The 14,953-nt window shown below is 53.0% G+C and overlaps 3 protein-coding genes across 3 annotated transcripts; 2 read left to right on the top strand and 1 right to left on the bottom strand.

Moving 5' to 3' along the window:
• Positions 1 to 1,370: 1,370 nt before the first annotated feature.
• Positions 1,371 to 2,128, bottom strand: J7T54_000037 (putative F1F0 ATP synthase delta chain mitochondrial; the record flags this gene model as incomplete). The annotated part of the gene is made up of 5 exons (XM_051507780.1): positions 1,371 to 1,403; positions 1,451 to 1,629; positions 1,679 to 1,832; positions 1,938 to 1,967; positions 2,024 to 2,128. 5 exons carry the CDS (start codon positions 2,126 to 2,128, stop codon positions 1,371 to 1,373), a joined length of 501 nt encoding a protein of 166 aa, XP_051360987.1.
• Positions 2,129 to 7,292: 5,164 nt separating this feature from the next.
• Positions 7,293 to 10,231, top strand: J7T54_000036 (GTP-binding protein SAR1; the record flags this gene model as incomplete). Its single annotated transcript, XM_051507779.1, has 7 exons — positions 7,293 to 8,181; positions 8,410 to 8,685; positions 9,379 to 9,435; positions 9,504 to 9,607; positions 9,676 to 9,715; positions 9,771 to 9,836; positions 9,891 to 10,231. 7 exons carry the CDS (start codon positions 7,293 to 7,295, stop codon positions 10,229 to 10,231), a joined length of 1,773 nt encoding a protein of 590 aa, XP_051360986.1.
• Positions 10,232 to 12,384: 2,153 nt separating this feature from the next.
• Positions 12,385 to 14,732, top strand: J7T54_000035 (uncharacterized protein; the record flags this gene model as incomplete). The annotated part of the gene is made up of 3 exons (XM_051507778.1): positions 12,385 to 13,342; positions 13,393 to 13,698; positions 13,903 to 14,732. 3 exons carry the CDS (start codon positions 12,385 to 12,387, stop codon positions 14,730 to 14,732), a joined length of 2,094 nt encoding a protein of 697 aa, XP_051360985.1.
• Between the last annotated feature and the right edge of the window lie 221 nt (positions 14,733 to 14,953).

The raw sequence follows: 14,953 nt of genomic DNA, 5'->3' as shown, positions 1-14,953 counted from the left end.
AATTTCGGGGCGTCTGTTTGCGTGCCTGCAATGTAGACTGCTCCCATCTTTTGGGGTGACTGGGACTCATACGGAGAGCAGCCAAGTGCTCCAACACACATCGCAACGGGCGAACAGTCTCGTCAAAGTGATATAAAACATCAACATCCTCTATCGAAAGGATGCCCAAAGCCCAGGACGGTCGAATTTTCGCGATGTTGGCCGGAGAAAGCCACTCGCCGACCGGTTCTGGATGACAGCTGTCCCAGTGCGCTCAACCAATTCGAGCATTCCAAACTGCGATTTAACGTCAGCCCGTCATTCTCTGCCACATCATCGACCTTAGACACGGGCGAGCAACGACTAGTGACCTTACGCACGCGGTTTCTGGGACCGAACCAGACGAGACGCTGACTTGACAAATGGCCACATACCCGGTGATAACAGAGGTGGCTGGGTGTCAATGGGATAATGGCGTTTATCCGTCGTCATGGCATGGCGAAAGGACTGCCCTCGACCCTCCGTTTAGGGGATGTGAGGTATCTTCGTGGTGTTGATGAACCAGCATCTGCTACACAAAAGATCCTTCACCGTCACAATGATGACGGACTAGGCTTGTGTAAAATCTCGCTGTATATACTCGTAGGCCTGGTGTCATAATTCCTAGAAACCATTCCCCCGTGGCTTTGTTGCGAATCTTGCGATATACAATGCTGGCTCGAGACTTCGTGTCCTTGCCCGGGATGATTGTTTGAGAGCCAGGCTCGGCAAAACACCTACCTCATGTCAACCCGAACTGAAGGCTTTAGAATATCAACCCCTCTTGCCGGCGATGAGCAATACCAGCGGACACCTTGCCTTAGCGCTGCACGTACCGTATGGTCGATGATTGCAGGAATCCTTATCGTCTGCACAGATGCGATCATCCAGAGAGGTATCATGACCCCGAAGTGATGCTGTGGGGCTGGGGACCGTAGACAATGAGGGAGCTATTGTGCGACATTTAACGAAAGAAAGTACTGTAGAATATTATCGATTTGAGGCTACCAGGCAGGATTGTTTAGGCCCGAGGATGACAAGTGTCGATAGGGGCAAGAAGATATCCCGCCGTGTGGAGAGCGTCGGAGTCTTAACTGAGTAGATAACGCGTTCGTGAAGTAAGCGCAAAGCGCAGCTCATGGTCAGTATAACATAGCTGGACGCTTGTGTGGCCAGCAGCTGGAGCCAGTGCAACAAGGGTCTTGGGACAACGGGCGCAAATCTCACGCAAAACGAATCTTCCACAAGTGTACAATGTCGTAGACATCTATCATTTGTCCTGACGAGAGGATGTTAAAAAGATAGATAGGAAAGTTGATGTACAAAGGAGCGCATCGCTTCAATCACCACGCTTATTTCACGTGAGCAGCAAGAGTCTCGAGAACCTGGGCACGTTAGTCATCTGCTCCGGAAGCCCAACCATAATACGCACCTCCAACTCAATCTTCGCCTCAGCAATGTCCTGCTCGCTTCCGCTGCCATTGGCCACCTTCTGAGCCTCAGCAATCTGGTTCCTGATGGCATCGGCGCTGAAATCCTCGATAGCGTAGCCCTCGGGTGCGTTGATGCTCATAGTCGAGTTGGGCTGGACAGTCGCGAATCCACCAGACACTGGTACCGGTTAGAACTGATCATTGCAACCATACTGACGTTGACATACGGAAGAACTGCTTGGCGCCTCCGCTCTCCTCGACAACCTCGACCAGACCGGGCTTGAGCTGCTCAATGGAGGGGACGTGGTTGGCAAGGACACCCATCTCGCCGGACTCGGCAGGGATGTTGACCTGGACGACGTTCTTGGACTTGTAGATGGACTGTGTGCGGCAATTAGCTCAGTTGGTTCGGTTGTTGGGTGTCGCTTTGATGGGGTCGCGCAGGACTCGTCTTCGCTTCGCGCCGTATCGGGATCAGTCGCATACCTGGTGGGGGAGGGACAGGCTGAGCTTGATCTATCAATTGATTAGCTGCGATTCTCCTGTCGCGGCCAGTTCTTGTGGAAGCTTACGTGCTCGGGAACAGCCTCAGCGTAGGTCCTTCGCTGGGCGGGCATGCGCATGGCAGGGGCACGGGCACGGAGAGCCGCGCGGGCAAAGCGGAAGGAGGCGTTCATGGTGGATGGGCGAAGGGTGGTGGATGGTCGTGACGATGAAGCTCGAATTGAAGTCGTCTGGCACGATCTTTGCCGACCAGCGAACGGCCATGCGGCTAGCGGGAAAATCCGCTGGGTCACGTGGATATCACGTGCATCGCTTGCGCTGGACCATGTCGGAGCGCCAACAACATCAACAGCAGCAACCAGAAGCTCAGAAGCTCAATCAAAATCGCAAATTTTCAGTGACTCTACAGTAACCTTCGAACGCGCCACACACTGGGTTCGACGCACATACTTTTGGCCCGCTTCGAAGTTGTCGGGGTTGATTGTCGTAGACCGTCTTCCTCGCGCCCAACCCTACGCGGTCGGGAGTCGGGGATGTATCTGTGCATACAACAATACGCCCGCGACAGTGGCTGATGAACGTTCAGTCTGCCTGGACCATGCCGAACACCGGTTACAACACGAATGGGCATACATACTGCCTGACGCTTGCGTTTGCGTGTATTTCCTCGCCACTTCTTTCCTACAATGCGGAAGACTTGTGCCCACCTATCGAGAGGCCGAGTAAGGATGGGCCACCCGCGATAACATCGCAGCGCCTAGCACTATCTTGAGGATACCGCAGGCCTCGGTGTCCACCTTTTGGACTTGCCAAATCTTGAGGTTGATCATCATTTGTCAAGAGAAAGTGATCGCCTACATCATCTGATGGCGCTGGCAGAATGTCAGCAAATCCCCACTCACCAGCGCATCGTCTTTGGACCATCTCTGAGTAGTTAGTACGGCGCTAACTGATAGCCCGCCAAGTCGCGCAGCAAGAATCAGCTCACAGATCTTCGTGACGTACACTGTGAGGCGGCGAGGTGAAGGGATCAACATCAAAGGCATGGAAATGTCAACCAGTGATAGTAATTAGCAGTGCCACTCCTAGGCCCTGGTCATGAGATCTGATACAAGGTGCGACCCGGCTCTGATGAGGGTATATGAGAATGCACAAGGTGGAATTCCTGCTTGGTCCAACCTCTGTCGTTTTGCATGAATACTGAATCACACTGAAGAGCGGTGAGAGTCAACTGTGTATGACTGGGAGTTGAGTAAAGCGCTCGACTTGTCCGGGGGCTCTGCTCCGCCCTTTGCCCTTGCGAAATGCATGCCTAGGTATATCAAACCGCTGCATACCAAGACGCAAAAGCAAGTAATCACGATAACTCTAAAAAGAAAATGGAAGCATGCTTTGAGATGAAGCTTTCAGTGCCAGGCGCGAGATGAAATGGCATGTACAAGAAGCCTGAACCAGCCCGCATATAATAGACTGCGCCGTGGATACAGTACGGATACGAGACGCCTGAATGGTGTCGACTATAGTAGCGTTTGTGAGCACTTGCGCATTGCTGTTCTTCTGCTCATGGCCATCGTGTGTGGTCCAACGACTGGACACCGCAACCATCACGCTGAAGCTTTGGTGTGATTGATGAGACTACATGCGCTCAATTCTCCTCGGCGCGGGCAGCCTTCATCTTCCTCAACTCTTGATGGATTCTGGATGTCATCTTGTCGACAAAGCTTCAACGTTCTGATAAGTATCACATGTACGATGTGCTCATACTTGCTTCTTGCGTGAACAGAACTGTTCATCTCCACGAACAACATAGTATGCCTCGCGCCGCCGTGTTTGCCGTGCTAGCACACCCCGAATCCATTTTACCTCATCGTACAGCATGGTCGATTGAAACAATGCGGGGTCTACGGAGTATGCGATTGTCAACATTGGGGGTCGGCATTGTATCGTCAAGGGTCTACTACAAGGACGAGTACGTGTCGACCTGCAGAACTGTCGTGGGCGACGTCAAGCTGCCTTGGCGACGCATGATCTGAGACAAAGTGCCATCAATGGGGCTCATAACACGCTGTACCGTATCTCGTGGCTGCGCCCGGTATTTGATTGAAGCATCGCCGACCAAAGACATTCAAGTTCCAGATTACGCCTGTCGCTCCGTAGGCACAGATGCCAAAGAGATTACTCTTCTATGTGGTAGACCCGATGTAGCTGGATCCGAGAAAGTGACAGGACCCTTCGATAATCAACGTGTACGGGTACCCGTCATGGGATTGCCAATGATAACTTCTATGTAAAGCAGCGCTCCTTGGGCGGGCATTTGGTGGACGCAATGGTAGCCGCAAACGAGCTACATGCATGAGTATCATCAGGTGCACAGCATTGCCAAGGCGGAGAATTCGTCGGTTTGGCGAACCATTCAGAGTCGCTGCATCAATGGCACCTTGGTTCCAAGGGCCTTTGTTTAAACCAACGAGCTGGTGTCGACGCGGACCTTCACGCCAGAGGGTATTACTATTGAGGAGTCAAGTTTGACTTGCTTAGTTAGTACTTCCCTGTGATGATTTTAGCTTGCGACAACAAAACGCCTGCTGAAAGATGGAAGTGTTCTGTTGCTGGCCTGTATTTGAAAATGTTCCGGCCGACCAAATTGATAACGACTAGAGTTATGCGGACACTGGCGCGATGTCGCTTTGTTGTTGCAATGTCATTCTGCAACATCTGTGCAAGACCACAATTCCGCTTCATTTGTGTCTGTCTCTGTGTCTACGTACAGAGACGTTTGTGCCATGTGATAGTTATACAACGTACTCCCTTACTTACCTTACCTTAGATATGAGGGGTTTGTCTGCCAAAAATGGTCATTGGGAGGCGCTTGCAGGCTGCAGCAAGCCAGCATGTGGGGGTACCTTTTCATTGTCAGACAAGATTCTCTTCAACTTCTGCTGAGCAAGGCCAGAATGTAGCATCAGGCGCAACTCGACAGACGCGTTTGTTCAAAAGCAATGCACCTGCCTACTTTTTGATGATCCATTGTCCATGAGTCGCGAGGATCGACGCGGGTGGGCTAATTAAAGATGACTGTCTTCATTTGACTGTCAATTTCGACGTTGTTTCCTGCAGGAGACGCCAAGGACTCAGGGAGAACGCGAGTCGTCGGTGCACAGTGCAGGGCCGCATCGGCCGCTAATTTGCGGAGACAGCTAGGCGTTTTTGGTGCTTCGTATGACATTCCGGCCAAGAAGGGTCTGCTGACGGGAGAGACGCACAGTGTGATTTGAATATTTTCTTACTGTACACAGCACTGTGGCCTCCAGTATTATTAGCGGCATGCACGTTTCCCGAATCTGTTTCGCGAGTCTCGGAAGCGCGAGAAAAATCATCAAGAAGTGGTCTGACCAATGAAGGCGGCCTGAATGCAAAGAAACGCCCCATCCGCCTTGGTGACAACGAAACTGACGGCGAAGCCTTCAGATGAGGCAACGCGGTGCCAAGCCTAGACCAGCCTATTCATTGCCCCAACGGCCACAGGCCAGCCGCCAGCGGCCTCCACAATGCGCCTTTTGTGGTTGTTGGCGTTGCTCATGAACTCGAGCCAGGCATCTTGGGCCAGTTGAAGCTTTTTTTCTTTCTCTTCTGTATTAAAGTGGATAAGTTCAGTGAGAACGGAATGTACGTACTCCCTCCAACTCCAAGCACCACCTTGACCTGCAGAATTATCCACTCACTTACCTTCGCCCAGCCCTGCCCTGTCTGTGTCTCACTTGCACTCGCGACCGCTCGGCTCTCCAGTTTTGGGCGTGTATAACCACCGGCCCTCATCTCCTCCTCTTCTCACCCTTTTGCGTACTCATTCTTAATTACTGTTCTGTCAACGTTTTTTTATATCCTCGGGTCAGTTGCTGCAAAGCAAGGCGAGTTTTGCTCGTCTGGGTCATCGCACCCACTGACTTTATCCGTCCGTTCCATCACCTTGTCGTCGGTCGCAGTGCTGCCTTCTGCTTCTTGGCCGAGCAATTCTACGAACTTGCGAGTCCTTTGACATCGATATTTAAGGTGATTGTCCCAACGAGACAAAGGGTACCCATTAGCAAGGCCATTTAACAGGGACGTGCCTTGGTGACTCGGTTTCGCCACTACAGTCGGCTATCCAGTCACTCCGGAACCGCATTGCACGTCATCAACGCCAAGCGCTCTGCCTCACGACCTCCACGCATTCCGCGGCACAGCAGATCGCCCTTCCTTGGACACTGGGACCTGCGCCAGCGCCCGCTTTCAACGCCGGATTTGAGACCCTATTTTCAAAGCACTGCCACTTCTGCGACTCAAGTTCACATCATCAAACATTGTCGACGGCAACCAGCGTCCACACTCTTACTCCGACACCTGTCTCACCCCTATTGACCTAATAACACCTCTCGAACAACCATTTCAGGCCACGACGATGCTGGCCTTGGAGTTATAGCCAAAGAGTCCCCACGGGACGACAACGCTGTGATACCATAATCGCGACGCCTTCGTAGGCAAACACCTCTTTCAAATCAACTGAACACACGGATACGCCGGCCAAAAGCGAATCCCTCTACACAACTTCCATATATTCCGTCCAGGCATCTCAAAATGGTGGGCCTATCTTCGATATCGTGGCGCCTGCCTTCATGGGCTACGTCTAGTACCGATGAGGTCGAGGATGTGGACGAGCCTCCTGAACCAGAATGTTCGCGAAATAGTCCCCAACAATTTCGAAGAGCACCTGTGCAGCAACCCAGCGAGAAAACATCGCTTTTGACGAAAGCGATCATGGGGTCTCCGGAGCACGAAGTCCACGACGGAAACCGCGCGATCCCCGACTACAATCGTCGACGTTCTATGGCAAGCAACGTTAGCATTGCCTCAACTGCAGACTTAACGAGTGACACCGGCCTCACCAGCCCAGCTCGCACCAATACGCCTAGTCCACCTCCACCCAGCACTGTCGTATCGCAATTGCGCACAGGACCTGTCCCGACGAAACGTATCTCTTTCGTCGGCCACGGCAACACGGCGCAGACGAAACAAGGAGCAGGCCTGCCTTCCAATACCAGCTCAAATGATGAAGGACCTCGAAAGCGGTCTATTCAATTTGCTTGCAATGCAAGGCCAACCATATCAGAGCGCCCCGCGCCGGCAAGGGCACCATCAGGCCAAGAGGCCCCTCGTCGACCTTGCATTAAATTCGCATGCCAAGCGAAGCCTACTTCGCAAACTACACTGGCTCGCAAGGCAACACCCCCTTCCTCCCCGCAAGCCCGGAAATCCCGGTCTCCTTCGACTCCTCGCAAGTCCTCTGTCACGTCGACCGGCATGGCCACGCCCAGGCCGTCCAGCAGCCATCGCAAGTCTTCCAGCGGAACCAAGACGTCACGTCCCAAGTTTATCAATGCCAAGCCTGTCGAATTGGCAGATGATGGTTCGCACTTCCACGAATTTGCTTCTGAGAAGACTCGTGATGACGATTGGATCCGACATGATACCTCTGGTGCCAAGTGCAAGCTCACGATCAATGACACTTTGACCAAGGAGAACCGCATCCGCCGTATCGCCAAGGAAGCTGAGGAAGAAGACGAACTGGAAGCTGGCAGCGCTGATGACGCCTCTGGCAGCCAAGGCGAGGATGAAGACGACTCTGGCGAGGAGAATGAAGACGATGAGGATGATGACGCTTCTGACAATGACTCCGAATCTGACGAGGACGATCTCGCAGAGGAGGCAGATGATTTCGATCTGTCTGAGGGCTATCACACTGATGAGGAGACGGGCTTTGCCTCGTCAGACGACTCTGACGTGGAGGAGGATGGGAACATGGTCATGTGGACGCTGAGCAAGAGTCCGGCCATTCGGCCTACACCTCCCATTACTCTCGCTAGACGTCCCTCACTGCAGGATCAACCTTCTGATTCTTCCACTACGACCGGCAGCCCGCGCGTCCGTCGTTCAAAGAGGCAGCGCATCAAGCCCCAGCAGCCCACCGTCGACCTCCCCGACAGCACCGACTTTGTATGTGGTACTCTCGACGAAGATCGCCCCCTCGAGGAGGCTTATCTGTCTTGCATGGCTGCGCGTCGCAACGAAAAGCTTCGCGTCATTCCTCAGGACATTGATCCCAGCTTCCCGGCCTCGGATCCTGAGGATGAGGACGAGGACTTGTACAACCCTGTGCACCACGACAGCGATGATGAGGACTTTCTTCCTGGTGCGATGGAAGATCTGCACCACGACCAAGACCGTTCCCGCCGCCCCCGCAAGAGTGGTGCTGCATCACCCCGAAAATGCCATACTCCTCCACCTAAGCGTCACGTCTCGCCGGCTCCCAGAGCCCGAGGCAGATCCCCCAAACTTCTGTTCGATGTACATTCGCCACGGCGCATACGCTCTCCTGCTCCTAAGGCGATGATCACACCTCAAGGATCCCCGCGTCTAGGTAACCATGTAAAGTTCAACCTTGCCGCGCGCCCCGGGTTAACGACCACCAAATCATTGCCTCGGCCTGGCGCTGGGTTTGTGAAGCAATTCCGCAACCACCCCAAACTCGCACAGGACGATGACATTCATGTGCGAGGAGCACTCGACATTGTCAAAGGCCTCGAGGGAAAGCGTCAGCGCCGCAAGGAGAAGTTTTACCAGAAATATTGCAATCGAGCCCGTCGGGGGCAAATCCCCGAGCGCAAACCGCAGAAGCCAGGCCACGGCGCGGAGCGTATGAAAGAACTTGGTCTGCTCATGGCTGGCAAGAAAGACCAAGGCAATTATGTGCTTTCTATTTAATTTTCTTTGTCCAGCAAGGTTCCGGCGTTGGACCGAGATTCACAGCAAGAATCGGCGCACAGGACAATTTGATGACTGCTGCATTTTTATCATGGTATATACTGGTGGCAGTTCATTTTACATATCGAATTATGTCACGGACCACCCGGAGTGGTGGCCGTCAGGTGCCAGTCAGCATTCACTTGGATACCCCGGGAATGTGGGATTCCTTCAGGCGTTCACTTTGCGATCGATCACTAGAGTATTTAAGGGATACCAAATAGACCGATGATGACTCTGTACTACCTTGACTTGTGTCAGTGATTAAGTGAACCTTGGGTCAGGCAAAGGAAAGTGCTGTTATGCATGTTAGCTACCAATCTGTTCTTTTGTATTTTTTTGCATAGACTCGTAATAAAGTGCCTTCACATGCAATCGTGTGGAAATAGTGAACTCAGCGTTCATGCTGTCTATGTAGTGTGCTGAGGTGGTTGAGGTTGTCAGTTGTTGATGCCCCATTTGTAAGGCACCCACCGAAGGTCGGGCCAGCTTTCGAGATGATCGCTAAGTCACCCTCCCGCATCCCACCTCGTGCCTATTCAACAAGAACCACCACAACGCTTTACAACGAACCATTGTGACGCAGCACATCAAATCGACACTCTATACGAGCACGCCGCCATCATGTGGATTGTCAACTGGTGTAGGCACCATCTTGAGCCGACGGGCTGCGTTACGGGAAACGATGACGGACTGACATGGATCTGATAGTCTACGATGTTCTCTCCTCGCTTGGCTTGCTGAACAAGCATGCTAAGCTCCTCTTCCTCGGTCTCGACAACGCTGGCAAGACGACGCTCCTACACATGCTCAAGGTGCGCTTCCGGGAAACCCTGTCGGGGTGTTGTTGGGATAGACTCGCGTACTGACCTTGGACTACCAGAACGACCGCGTCGCTATTCTCCAGCCCACTCTCCACCCGAGTCAGTCCAGCCGTCGTCGAACCGATAGAGAATAATCATCCTGACTTTCATTTAGCATCCGAGGAGCTCGCCATCGGCAATGTCCGCTTCACAACCTTTGACCTGGGAGGTCACCAGCAGGGTATGTCGTGATCAACAAAGAAAGCGGTCAAGCAACGCAACTAAACAAATACAGCCCGTCGCATCTGGCGTGATTACTTTCCCGAAGTCAACGGTGTCGTCTTCTTGATCGATGCCAAGGACACCGAGCGCTTCGCGGAGGCAAAGGCAGAGCTCGATGCACTCTTATCGATTTCGGAACTATCCAATGTTCCCTTTGTCATTCTTGGCAATAAAATCGATCACCCTGATGCAGTATCCGAGGATACCCTTAGGCACGAGCTGGGGCTGTATCAAACAACAGGCAAGGGCAAGGTTCCTCTCGAGGGAATCAGGCCCTTGGAGGTCTTCATGTGCTCCGTGGTCTGTCGCTCTGGATATGGCGAGGCTATCAGATGGCTGTCGCAATACGTTTGATCGGGGCTGTAGACAACATCAGAACGACGAAGCGGACACATAGGCATGGAGGCGGACGAATGACATGATACTCAGGGAACGCATAGGTGCAATTCATTAATCGACAATCTTGCTAGGATATCAATCTTGGGAGCAAAATGTGATACGTGCGATTCGGTTCATACATTCGATGTCTTTTTCCTTTTCTTAGAATGGAATCAGGTATTCATCTTCGATAGTGTAGACTGCGCATCAAGAGGAGCCATCCCATCACCGGATCAGAGTACTTACCGGTGGCATTGTCCCTCTTCGTACCACTGCCAAGAAAAGACCGAGAGTTTCTCATTGATAAGGCCCCAAATTGAGCAGCGTCTACGCCATTGATGGTTATTGAACTTACAACTCTGCGATGAACAATGTCGTCCTTGCGCCCGCTCTCTGCGTGTGCAAGCAATCAACGTGAAAAGTGTTATAAACAAGATTGAATGCTCCAACGTCCTTGATACTCCTCTTCAGCGGTTTAAGAACCACGGCTCTCGCGCGAAGGCAAACTACTGCTCTATGGGTTGTATACAGTGGCAGAAGCCCCTTATTTCCTTCCGAGCTGCCGTGGACAGTTGAACGGCCTCCCCTTGCCGAACTACCAGGACTAAATCACTACGCCGGACCAAATAAGACTAGGTAGTTTGCCTTCGCGCGAGAGGCATGACGGATCAACGGTCGGATGATGGATCGCTGACAAAAGATGTCGAGGATATCGGGAGAGGGTATTTCATTTTCCAAACATTTTCGTATGATTGCTTCCATGCGCATCGGGACAGGACTTTAGCCAGGAGACTAGGCCAGGTACGTGCGGCGTTATGCGTCCCAGATTTGCTGATTTGAGGCAGGAGAATATTGTCCTGACGAACAAGGACACGAACGGGTAGCTAAGATTTGGCCATCCTGCTCTGACCTACTATATGGCATCCGGGCATCCGAACCCCCGGTAGGAGTAGACAACCCAGGCAACAAAATGGTGCTTTCAGGTATACTTTGCGCCGTCGTAGCAGGGGTTTACGGCAGCTCTGGGCTGCCTGAAGTCCTCGGTACTGTAACAAAAGCTGCCCCGACCGTATACTGCTGATACTCGGAAAGATACCCGCGGATGATTCGCGGCTCTGCCCCCCTCTGAACAGGCTTCTCGGCTCGGCATGAAGCGCGCCGTAGAAGAAATCGAGGGCCTGTCTGTAACTCAGGACGAGACGTCTAAGACGCAGAAAACAGCCAGATGAATGTTACACTGGATAATGACCAGAATGATAATTGAAAGACGCGAGAGTCGGAGACTCCAAGGTCGGCCTCCCCAAAGCCAGTGATGGTGCTCCTGACGATCAATTTTTTCTCTTCGATTAGCCTGAAGCCCAAGTTTCTAACCCGAAGGGAGCGCCAGAGGTGCCGTCGCAGGGGCAAACAGCAGAGGAAAGCTCTGAGGGCACAACAGGTCAGTGATCATATGAAGGCGAGTCCAGTGCGTTTCTCTGACAATCGCTAAGAAGCTTGAAGACAATAGAAACGACGATCTACAACTTCAGGAGGCCGGCTGGAGGCGCAAGTCAGACAGACGTTGTTGCGCAAGGTCACGCAGTCACTTTCATGATGGGCTTGGCCGCTTTGGAGGAAGCCACCGAGATAGCTGCATAAGCTCAGAGTGCAGCCGCGGAGGAAATGACAAAGGCCATCGTAGGCGCCCTGAGCGACCTCAACCAGACCATCCAGGGGGCCAACGACCTATCCAAGTAGATAGCGCCTTCGCGACTGCTCACCCGGAAGTCAGAACAGCCCGACGCAAGAGCTGCAGGAACAGACAAAAAGCATAGGGCGTATGAAGTATCAGCTTGGGCCTGCTCCAATGATTGGTCTCATTTAGTCAATTTCGGGCATTATACCGCTTCAAAGATGATTAGGGGCACTGGATGACATGGAGTCCATGGAGTCCGGTGGGCGACTCCACCAGAAGAGCGCCATACCGCGTGCCGTGTACGTCATCACACCCTCTACACGTGAGCCACCCTCCGCGCAAACCCAACTTGAACCGAAACGACCAGATTCCGAGGAAAAGATCGAGCGCTTGGGCGACAATTATGTGCGCTGTCTAACTAGTGGGCTACAAAGGCGGTTCGACTATCGCGACCATGTCATTCCCACAAGAGCCCTTCCGGCTCTTCGATACCCCGAACTATGGGTTCCCGCCCGAAGCTTTCGACACCTCTCTTCTACCCGATGTCAACGTCAAATTTTTGGATCAGGAAGACATTCGTGCGTTCGAGCGTGCACTGCAGGCACCCGACCCTCTGCAAAGTCCTGTAGACGAGACTGCGAGCTTACGCTCGTCGCTGCGCAGTCCATCCCCGGCCATCACGAAGCGCAATAGCCAGGTCGGTAGCGGACTCGAGGAGGATGTCGGGGCTGTCGCATCAGACGGCTTTGGACAGGATGGAGCCCAGACGCCCACCGCACCTACCTTTATTACCGCCCAGAACGACTGGGCCCCTGTCAACTCAAAAATCTACAAAAACAAGCGAGGATCCAAGCGGAGGCGGAATGGCGCTGCGAAGGGGGCCGTCGAAGGTCTGCTGGGGACGCGGACGAAAGATGAAACAAGAGAAGGCTACTTTTACCAACTACTGAAGTGGCCGCTGCTCTTGTTTGTCGTTGCCTGGCTTGCAGGTCTCGGCCTGGCCTACCTGTCAACGAGATTGTACATTTGGGTCTATGAACAATTCTTCACGTGGCGAGGGAAGCGACAGCAGCTCCGGAGCAATATGCGCCGAACCGCTAACTACAAGGACTGGGTAGCCGCTGCGAAGGAGTTGGATGGCTACTTGGGACGGCAAGCATGGAAGGAGGAGAACTCATATGCCTACTACGACCACAAGAGCGTGCGAAAGGTTTGGGAGCAGATGCGAAAGATGAGAGCCAAGGCAGAGGGCCTCGAGAAGGGAAAAGGTGATGGTGGTAAAACGGTTGATGAGCTGAGAGCTTTGATCGAGGCCTGCGTCAAGAATAACTTTGTTGGCGTCGAAAACGCTCGACTCTACAGCCAGACGTATTACGGCACGAAGAATCTGGTCCAGAACTTTGTGGACGAGAGTAAGTCGCCCCGAATCTTGCCTCACAAATTAGATCGTTGACCTCCATAGCTGAGAAGAGCCTGAAGTTCATGCTAAAGACGAAACAGTTAACCCAGGACGAGAAGCGAGATCTCTTCAAACACGTCAATGCAAATTTTGGCCGCACTGCACTCTGTCTGTCTGGAGGTGCCGCCTTCGCTTACTACCATATTGGAGTAGCCCGAGCACTCCTAGACGCGGACCTCCTGCCCGACATCATCACAGGGACCAGTGGCGGGGCCTTGGTTTCGGCTCTTATTGCGACCCGAACAAACGAGGAACTCGACAAACTGCTGGTACCTGCGCTTGCATTCAAGATCAATGCCTGCGGCGAAGGTATCACAACATGGCTTCCTCGATGGTGGAGAACCGGCGCTCGGTTTGACTCTGTTGACTGGGCGGACCGCTGTAGCTGGTGGTGTCGAGGTTCAACAACGTTTCGCGAAGCATACGAACGCACAGGTCGCATTCTCAACGTTAGCTGCGTGCCAGCCGACCCCCATTCGCCAACGATCCTCTGTAACTATTTAACAAGCCCAGACTGTGTCATCTGGTCGGCTGTGCTGGCTTCAGCTGCTGTACCCGGCATTCTCAACCCTGTCGTTCTCATGATGAAGACTCGCGATGGGACGCTAGTGCCATACTCATTTGGCCACAAGTGGAAGGACGGGAGCCTCCGGACAGACATCCCGATCAAGGCTCTCAACACTCACTTTAACGTCAACTTCACCATTGTCAGTCAGGTGAACCCACATATCAACCTCTTTTTCTTCTCTTCCAGGGGCTCAGTGGGCCATCCTGTCACCCATCGCAAGGGCCGAGGCTGGCGGGGCGGTTATCTCATGTCAGCCTTTGAGCATTACTTGAAGCTCGACATGAACAAGTGGCTCAAGTTCATCCGGCATGCCGAGCTCCTGCCACGTCCTCTGGGCCAGGACTGGAGCCAGTTGTGGCTGCAGCAGTTCAGCGGTACGATTACCATTTGGCCCAAGTCGATTCCTTCCGACTTCATCCACCTCTTGACGGATCCCGACCCGCCACGTCTCGCGCGCATGATCCACGAAGGAAAGCAGAGTGCATTCCCAAAACTCAAGTTCATTGCCAACAGGCTCAAGCAGGAGAGGCTTGTGGAACAAGGACGACGAGAGACCCGTCCGTGGATTAGAGACCGCACTTTACATAACATTATGAGTGAGGAAGATTTGAGGAGTCTTCTGGTGGACGACAACGGCACAGGCATGACGACGGAGGAAGACACCGATGTTGAGGACACTGGTTTGATAAAGGAGAACGCGAAAGGGCTAGAGATGACAGTGCTTGAGGACAACGACAGCGACGAGGATGCTGAGGAATCGCAGGGGGTTGAATGATGAAACTCGACTGCTTTTAGTTACAAGTAGATACAGGAGAACCTTGCGAGCTGGCAGCAGTCTTAGCCTGGCAATGTTTTAACCCAAGACTGGAATCAATTAGAACTTTAGGAGACATTCAATGATAATGCCAGGACGTGGCGTTTTGACACGGTGTCGCGAGCTGGAAGGCACCCTGACGTCGGTGGGGTGTGGGTCATGGGGCTTCAAGCACGACCAAT

The sequence above is a fragment of the Emericellopsis cladophorae genome (genome assembly GCF_022114955.1).
Source record: "Emericellopsis cladophorae strain MUM 19.33 chromosome Unknown NODE_36_length_232396_cov_119_016030, whole genome shotgun sequence".
Lineage (NCBI taxonomy): Eukaryota > Fungi > Ascomycota > Sordariomycetes > Hypocreales > Bionectriaceae > Emericellopsis > Emericellopsis cladophorae.
Note: the sequence above shows the minus strand (reverse complement) of the source record. Positions and strands in the feature narration are given on the sequence as shown.